The sequence below is a fragment of the Ictidomys tridecemlineatus genome, chromosome 3 (assembly GCF_052094955.1).
Source record: "Ictidomys tridecemlineatus isolate mIctTri1 chromosome 3, mIctTri1.hap1, whole genome shotgun sequence".
Lineage (NCBI taxonomy): Eukaryota > Metazoa > Chordata > Mammalia > Rodentia > Sciuridae > Ictidomys > Ictidomys tridecemlineatus.
Window position 1 is genome coordinate 94,024,993 of NC_135479.1, and position 9,261 is coordinate 94,034,253.

General features: G+C 44.1%; 1 protein-coding gene across 1 annotated transcript in view; it reads left to right on the forward strand.

Annotated features, from left to right (window-relative positions):
* The window catches only part of Cpb1 (carboxypeptidase B1), a 30,986-nt gene extending 22,532 nt beyond the window's left edge, over window positions 1-8,454 (forward strand). Inside the window, exons 10-11 of the mRNA XM_005325720.4 lie at window positions 6,207-6,291; window positions 8,082-8,454. Of these exons, the coding sequence (XP_005325777.2) occupies window positions 6,207-6,291; window positions 8,082-8,269 (273 nt within the window). The 3' untranslated portion in view covers window positions 8,270-8,454. The remainder of the gene's footprint in view (window positions 1-6,206; window positions 6,292-8,081) is intronic.
* Window positions 8,455-9,261: the final 807 nt, after the last annotated feature.

Sequence of the window (9,261 nt, forward strand, 5' to 3'; positions counted from 1 at the left end):
AATAACCCACCAAGATAGAGCCCACTGCTCCACCCAAGCATGTGGACAAAGTGAAAGGTCATAATTAGGATAAACATACAAATCCAGAGGGAAGAAATTTTGCAATTAGGAGGTGAAAAACTGTTGTCACCATGCTCCTACCTAACAACTAGAGTCACAAGGTCACAGTCCTACTGTTACAGGCTAATGGGGCCTGAAGCACAAGATTTTCTCAGAATTTCTAATCTTGCAAAAAGTTTCAAATGAAATAGCAGGATATCATTGGTCAAAGAAACCAGTTGCTGCTGTACCATTATACACTTTTAAGGTCACTCCTTGGCCTGATAAAATTCTCCTACTAATCCTGGTCAGGACATGGTTTATCAGGCAATCATCAGATTTTCATTGAGCATCTATTCAGTGCTCATCATAAACCATGGCTCCTGCCATTGAAAACTTAGGCTGTGGCTGAAATTATAAACTACAGATACCAGAAACCATTCAGGAGCAATACACAATTGGGCAGAGGAAGGAATTGGGTATATACACCAGTGGGACTGATAAAGGGAGTTGAGAAGGCAAATACAGAGGTCAGTTTGTTTCAAATGCTCTTTCTAGGGAAGAATAGGGGCGATCAATAAAGTTATCAGGTCATAGATGGACTTGAATGTCAGAATGAACACCCTGTCACTGCTGGTCCTAGAGCCAGGGACATGGTAACGAGTATTGCCAGGTCCAAGAAGAGACTTCCAGTTTAACTAGGATTTCAGAAAAACAACAAATCATTTTTTATGCTAAGTATGTGCCACATATTTCATGGGACAAACTTATGCTTTAAAAAATAGTTCATATTTTAGCTAAAATTTAAATCTAACTGGAATGCCAGATTTTTGCTAAATCTGCCAACCTACTGGTAAATCAATATTGCAGCAAGACTGACCTAGCAGAAGTGTCTTGGAGACACTTATAGGGACATCAGCAGAAAAACAGGTCTTCAGAGCACCTTGAAGAACAGTTGTCTTTCTTCTTAATTCATTGCCTAAAATGAACTCACATTTGACATAATTATATCTTTTATCTCCCTTTCAACTAATTATGCCCCTACCCACACCCCAAAAGGGCATTGGGCAATGCTCTGGAGATGCTTATGATTGATGTAACTGTGGGAGTTCTACCAGCATCTGGTGAGCAGAGGCCAGGGTAGCTGATAAACATCCTACAATGCACAGAACAGCCCCCAGCACACAACAAAGAACCATCCAGCCCAAGATGTCAAGCCAGCCGAGTTTGAGAAATGCTGCTTTAAACAAAGATAAGAACAGAGTCACATTCCTGGCCAAAGGCTCTTGGCTTCCACGGGATCTTATACCCTCTTCAAAAATAGTACACAATGTTCTAATGGTCTCAAGTGCCAGAGACTGGCACATCCCTATTGTACAGTGCTTATTTTTAAAATTTATTTGGGAGAAGCAACACGTCTACCAAAAAAAAAAAAATCTCCAGACTGCAAAATTCAGCTGACTCACATTTCACATTTCCCGTGACTCTTAAAGGGCTGAAAAATATGTAGGCCGATCAAGCCAAAGAAAAAAAATTTGGTTTATATCAGTGGAAGCAGTCCCATGTTCCCACATTCCCACATTCGCGCACTCCTGGTGGGCTCTGCAGAAAGCACAGGCCCTGCTCTCCCAAACCAAGTGTCCCTTGCTGGACTCCTCTCCTCTCTCTATAATCTCAGGGCCCCTTCTTGCTTAGAAACTTGTTTTCTCCAGTTCCAAGTTCTTTCCCCTCAGCGCCTGCTTACAGATCTGAAGTGCTTCTCTTGGTGCACCAAAATTATAAGAGTGACATTTCTTATTAGTCCCTTGGACGGAAGGCAGGAAGCCACAGTTGAAGATCACCTGGAAGCCTCCAGCATTACTTACTCACAGGGATGGTTAAACTTTGGACTTGAAGTTAGAAAAACAAGTTCTGAAGAAAATTTCCTTTGAACCCTGTGGTATCTCACTGTCAGATTGGGGCTTTTGTTTTCCTGCCCGGTGATAGTGGCCCCTGGAGGACTGGAGCAGGCTGCCCCTGACATGATGCGGGTTGCGAGATGCAGGTTGGAATGTGGATTATGTGTGCTGCCATGACACAGGGGCTTCTTTAGCATAATTTACCCAAAAAGAGGGCCAGTGGAAAAGAACACCCTCTGTGTATTCATCTCACCAGGCCCTGGACCTAGAGCCTGGGGCAGCCCAACCCTGCTTTGTCCTTAACCATCCTGGGCTGTGGGCTGGATGTGACATTTTGGACTCTTTGTCTTTTGCTCTAGGACCAAGGCCTCTTTTTAAGGAAGCAGATGACAAAAGAGAACATGCATAAGCTGCGGTAGGAAACTCGTATCTGAGGATTAGTAAAGGCCAGCCATGTTTGGCCTTGACTGAAAGCCGTTTGCTCTGAGGCCGATTTATATTTAGCTTCCTTCTGTTCTTTACAATTGGTAAAACCAGCTCCAGCAACACTTCTTTTGAAGTATTCAAAGGCCAAGAGGAGAAGTGAAAAAAGAGCACAGGGTTTAAAGAAAGAAGAACCTAGCTCAAGTCTGCCACTTATGGAGCTGTGTGCCCTTGAACGGGTTCTTTCATCCTCTCTTGAGTTTTGAGTCTTTTATCTGTAAAATGGGGATAAAAATATCTAGTGCTTATCAAGAGCTCTTTTAAAAGCGTCAGGTTTTATGTAAATGTTAGTTCTTATTTTGAACCCATTGAGCAAGAATGGAAGGTTCATTCTGCTGGTGTCAGGTTCTATAGGAAATGTCCTTAATGGAGCTTCAAGGTGTGGACAGGGCTCTCTGCCGTTATTGCTTCTTGGGTCTTGGGTCACTCATCTTAGTCCCTTTTCACAGAAACATACAGAGGAAAGGAGCTACCACCCTAATATTTTCGTAAATGCAAAAACAAGATCACCTTTCTCTCTCTCATTCCTGGCAGGGGTCAGTCATCCAGCGTGGTTGGAACATTCCCACTGAGCGGACTGCCCCACATGGCATTCCATTCTGCTAGAAAATTCTAGGGTGATGAAATGTGGACAGATACTGTTGGGAAGATAAATGAGTAACATTTGTGAAATTATTTGAACTTTTCAAAAGAAAGACCCACATGATTCCAGGGATTTTTGTTAAGATCATTGGAATTTAAAATATGGTCGTTTCATTGATTCACGTCTGTTCTAACTTTGTTTGCTTCTTGTCCCTTGGCTTTGGAGGGGCTCAGAGTAAGGCTCCACAGACGACTCTTCTTTTTTAACTAATCAAAATAAATTAAAGCAGGCAGAAGATGTTAGTATGTAAATGCAGCAGCCCACCCACCATCATTCTGCGGTCCCATTGTCCTCTCCACCAGCACCCCATCTCCATTCAGGTGGGTCACAGTGTGGCCTTTGCAACGCTCAGCACTTTGTACCTCTACTCAAATTGTGCCCATTGATATTGCCCCCTAAGATCCAGCATAGGACTCAGGTAGCCCACCTTCACCCGGTACTGAGTGATCTGCTGAGGAGACAAATGAAGACACAAGAATCCCTGACCATGAAGAGCTCACCTTTGGGCATCATGGAGAAAAACACCACCGGTTGCAGCTCAGAGTGGCAGGAACTCTGAAAAGAGGCGAGTCCCCACCAAGGAGAGGGGGCAGACTCACCAAGAAGATAAGTCTGAAAATGAATCTGGAAGAATCAGGATTCTTCACGTAAGCCATGAAGGGCAAAGGATTCCAGTAAAGAGAGGAGGGCACCCCAAGGAATGGAGATAAGAGGAGGCAGGGAACGGGTACAGGGAAGCCACTGGGAACTGCCTCAGGCTGGGCATGGGAACACAGGACAAGAGGGGACTCGGCTTGAGAGAGAAGGCTGTCACAAGTCCACAGTAACACTGTTTGCCAAAAGAAGAGGCTGAACTTAATAGAAGGCAATAGAGCCATTGAAGGTGCGGCCATGAGGTGACCCTTGGAAGATGAGCAAGGATGCAGATGTCAAGATAAGAGAGCAGAGAAGGAGGAGGAAGCAGAGACTGAGCCCCCCCCACTCCATGGAGGCCAGACACAGACGTCCACAGCAGCCTTCCTGAGCTCAATCATAGATTCTTTTTCAGCCTCAAAGGTAGAAGCCACGATTTCCAAAAAACAGATCCCTGCAAACGCTTAGAAAGCACTTGCTGGCACTCCACGGGCCCGGAATTTAGTCTGAGGAAAGGCAAATGGTGCATTTTTGTGTGGTCCTGATAGCAGTCATGACTAGGTTGATAAGTTGGTGAGTCCAGAGAGAAAACAGATTGGGAGGGGACCCTTGGGTATGGTCTGCAAATTCAATTATTAAATAATTCCAATAACTATGTAGAGAGACTTGAAGGTCAATTGACATGTGAGTTCAACAGATGCCAACAAGGACTGTGAAACCTCCAGTATCCGTTTTCTTTATAATTTCTCACAGGTGGAACTTTTCACATTTGAAAATGATTCTGACTAATTATATTATTTATAACTCTCAATAATAATTCACTGTTTAAAGGGGGAAAAAAATTTTTTTAAGTGAAAGCTCAAGGAAGGCAGCTGGAGATGGAACAGGTGTTCTTGGAGATGTGAGGCTTTGCCTTGCAAAAAAAAAATACCTGGCTAGAGATTTCCTTTGACGATCCCAAGTCAAAGAAACTATAAACTATAAAAGAGTGAAAAACATACTGTTTATTTAGCAAAAGGACTATTGCCTTGCCAGGTTCTGTATCTCTAAAAGATGGTTTTAGATCCATCCTGAACATTATGCAATGTTTGTAGATTGTTCTGATTTCAATCAACAATAGGCCTGGTAATGAAGACACAAAGGACGATCTAAGACTCCTGTCCTGGTTACAAGGCTAAGCAACCCGGGTGATGTCTTTACATCCAAGAGTAAAGAGTCCAGAGAGTGACAGAAAGCACGTCTTCTTTCTCCAGCTCAGACAGAGAGAAACAGAGCCCTAAAACTTTCAAGTTACTGATCTAAAACTTTGAGAATAAGAAGTCAGTTCCAGGAAACTCGTTGCATCATTTCAGTGGGCCAGAGCAGAAAATCATGACCTAAATTTTATAATTCTTTCCAAATTTTCCAATTATTTGATGAAGCATTAATGCTTTGGGAGCTGGGATCCTTGAAGTCTTAAGACAGTGCCCTCAACACTCTGATAGGAGACTCTATGAAACCAGGTTTAATACTAGAATGAGAAAAGAAAGTTCCTGCTCTGTAAAAAATCAGATTCTTCTTATAACATCACCACCCTCACAGTTTTCCCAGCATATGTACAAGAAGCAATTATGATGCCAAAGTATGAAATACAGCAAGTTTCATAACCAGAATGAATTATGGTTAATCCTCCTGTAGTAAACAATCCACTTTTCCAATCTGTGCTCCCCAGACAGCTGAGTCAGGCCTTGCTTTCCAAGTGCCTACTTAAACAAGCAGCCTGTCGGGCAGTTGCACGGGCAGGGCTGCTGGGTGGTGCAGACAGCCCATCTCTTAGGAGTTGTGTGCAGGGGACTAGAAAACAATGGCTCTTGTGAAAAGGAGATGCTATGCTGAAGAAAATTTTTAAAAAATAAGAAGAATGCATGTAAGTTAATACTAATTTTTAAAAATCCTGAAATTCAAATGTTCTGGCTTTTGAAATAGAATGAATTTTCTCTAATTCCTCAGGCCAAAATTCTTCCAAGCTGGAACTACCACCCACCATTAGAACTGCCAATTCCTGAGCACGTCTCTGCCGGCGCTGAACCTTGCATTGGACCAGCCAATCATTCACCCAGCGCTCCTGCCCTAATTCACAGGATCGCATGGTGACTCAACCTCGGCTTTATGCCCACCATGTTGCCAAGTAGATTTTGTTTGGTTTTGGGTTTTATTTAATTTTTTGCATGTGTTTGATTTTTGTGCAAAGAACAGGCAACCTCCACACTCAGCCATAGGACCTCCCTTTTTTTCTCACAAGCTCCAAAGGCGAGACATCTAGAAGCTGAGAGTGAGCATCTAGGAGAGATGTCCTCTCCCAGTGCTTGGACCATGAGATTAAGTTAGCTGGAAAAACATCAAAACAGGCACTGAATAAGTTCATAAGACTAACCCAAAAATGTGACAGACATGGCCTTGAACATAATGTCCTGGGCGCATGTCTCCTTACGGTGTGTGTCTTTGCTCAGTTGTCGCTGGTTCCTTTGCAGAACTCCCTGGCTAAAGCTGCTGTGAAGGAACTGGCCTCGCTGCACGGCACCAAGTACACCTACGGCCCTGGAGCCTCCACAATCTGTGAGTCTGGGCTTCCCAGCTGTGGAAAGAGACAATGTGCCCCAAAAAAAGCCAACAAATGGCTCCCAGCACCTTTCTTCTCCAGTCATTTAAAGCATGTAGCTTTTGCCTTACAGTGATTATTATGAACACTGTAATCATTTTTCTGTTAAGAGAGAGAGAAAGAAAGAAATGTTTCTCAACCCACAGAAACATTTGCTCTCTGTACACATCTACGGAGCAGCTGTGGTGTGGGTGTTCCAGGCCCTCAGTGGGTGTGAAGAGAGAGAAAGGAAGGGTGGAGAGAGGGAAGGACGCAGGGAAGAGAGGGAAGGAGGGGGACCAGTGCATTCTTCAAAGAACCCACAGTAGGGAAGCAGGAAAAGTGGTACAGGCGCTAAGAGCTATGACAGAGCTGGTGATACAGGCGCTAAGAGCTAAGACACGGGGATGCACAAGTGAAGAACACACTGACCAATCTGCCCTGCGGTATCAGGGTCCCTTCCCAAGGTAACAGCCCAGAGCATTACCTGGAAGGACCTCTGCTGGGAGAAAGCATAGCGGACATGTTTGCCTGGCTAGACGGACAGCAGTGTGAGGGCTCCCTGGGGCACAGGCTGCCTGTGAGGGGGTAGAGAAGCCCCTCTGGCAGTCCCCACTGGGTGCATGCACGTGGAAGAGACACACAACGAGAGAGCTGGGCAGGGCTGGACCACTGGGCCAGGATGCTGTCAAGATCAGCCTTCTCTGCAACAGCACATTCCACGGGACCCATTTTCAGTTTTTTCTATTTCTATTTTCCTCTTCCCTCAAGTGATTTCTTTCTGCCCCAAATCTGAATGGAACAGAAATATATACAAAAATAAATAAATAAATAAGACCCAGTCCTGTCACCAAGGAGCCCCGCAATGCAGATGGTCCTGAGCTGTTGGGGGTTTTTTTAAGATCAATATAGAATACAATTTTCCATATTCTCGGTTTTTAAAACTGAAAAATTTAAATATTTTTCCTAAAGAAGTTCTAACAGAAATAACTCACTTCTTCAAATAACTCACTTATTCATAGAGTGTGAACTTCCTATACACTATACGCCATTCACTCTAGTTCCATGAGGTTTCCGTTTCCATTACACTGGACACACTTACAGGGCGGGGCAGCATCTGTCTTTTGTCCTGTCATCTCTGGACTTGAGCACATGACCAGCTCAGTGGCGGCTGCAGAGTTGTTGACTGAATTAGTAGATTAATCAGTGAATGGATGAATACGTGGTCTACGTGTCAGTGGCAACTGTTGAATGAGTTGCTGACTGCATGGACGCCAGCCACGTTTATTCCAGCTCCACGTTAGGCATGGAGGATAAAGAAACGCAGGCCCAGCGCTGCCCCCTGGCTGCTCCCGTTCCATCCTTCAGTGCAGTTTCTGCGGGGCTCAGAGTCCAGTGATCCTCCCACCCCCTGCTCATTTTTCCTGACTTTCCTGGAAGTTACACGTTCTTTTCCCAGATATTATGTAGATTTTGTAATCAAACCACATACTATGTGGTGTAGTACACCTTAGCACATAAGCATACTGAGAATTGTGTACAGCAAATTACACACTTTCTGGAGTGTCCAACATGTCACTCTCAATATCCAGAGGTAAGATTGACTAAATGTTTAAAACTCTGTGATCTCATTTACTAAAAATTGATCTACCCGTAATATTTCACACAGCAAAATATTTGTCAATATAAAAGGAAAATGACAATAATTTTAACCTCCTTTCTGCACATAAAGGGTTTTTTTTTTCCCCCTGCTATTTGCTCATTTCAGACCTTGCCGCTGGCGGCTCTGATGACTGGGCTTATGACCAAGGAATCAAATATGCCTTCACCTTTGAACTCCGAGATAGAGGCAGACATGGCTTTTTGCTTCCCGAGTCCCAGATCCGGGCAACCTGTGAGGAGACGATGCTAGCAGTCAAGCTTATGGCCGCCTACGTCCTGGAACACCTGTACTAGTGGAAAATTCCAGAGCCTTCTCTCAGAACCCTCACTGTGCGTTTCTGGTCTATCCTGAATTCTTACTTTTGTTTGCTCGGAGGAGGTTTTACAGATCCTAATCTTTCCTTTAAACTTCTGTGTCTACTGAAAACTTGGGTCTTTTACAATAGATCACAATAAAACAAATCGTTGTAAAAGCAAAACATGGAAGATGGTCTACTCTGGTGGGGGGAATGCTGTGTATGAATGAACAAGCAAGCTGTGTACAGTGACTAAGTGTCACCTGTAGAGGACTTAAAAAGTCTTTGGGGAGCCAGCCAACATTAGTAGAGTGCACAGATTATGATGGGGGGCTTAGAAGTAAGAAGAAATAAAAAGGGAAATGGAGCATTGCAAACCATTGTGTAGATGAGGAGGTGCCTCTTGGTCTGGTTTTTCACCTGAGCTACTTCAGGTTCTATAATGAGCTGCCTAGTGCCTGCGAGAGCTGTGCTGAGCACTCCAAGACAGGACAAGTGAAATAAAACATGGTGACGCTTCTGCCCTCATTGGGCATACAGGCTATGAGAGAAGACAGATATTAAGCAAAAAAAAAAAAAAAAGTAATCAATCATTAGTTATTTAATTACATTAAGCAAAATAAATGATTGACAGACTCTAGAAAAAGAAGTCCACTGCCTGATGTGGAGAGAAGACCCTCTCAAAGAAGTGTTGCAACCTGCAAAATGAGCCACCATGAGTTGGATATGGAAGGTGCCAGAAGATAAGCCACAAGGGTAGAACAGGGAGAGTGAAGGAAGGAAGCCATGGGCAGGCCTGGGGGAGGGGAACAGGATCGACCTCAGGAGAACTTAGAAGTTGTGTTTAGGACCTGGAACATTGGCCTGAGAACAAAAGGAAACCACTGAAGATGTGAGGTTTAAATGACATGGGAAGAGTCTCTTCTGCACACCAGGGCAATTGAGAATGCTAGGCACCCTGGCTGGATCAACTGGGCCAAGGAAAGAAGC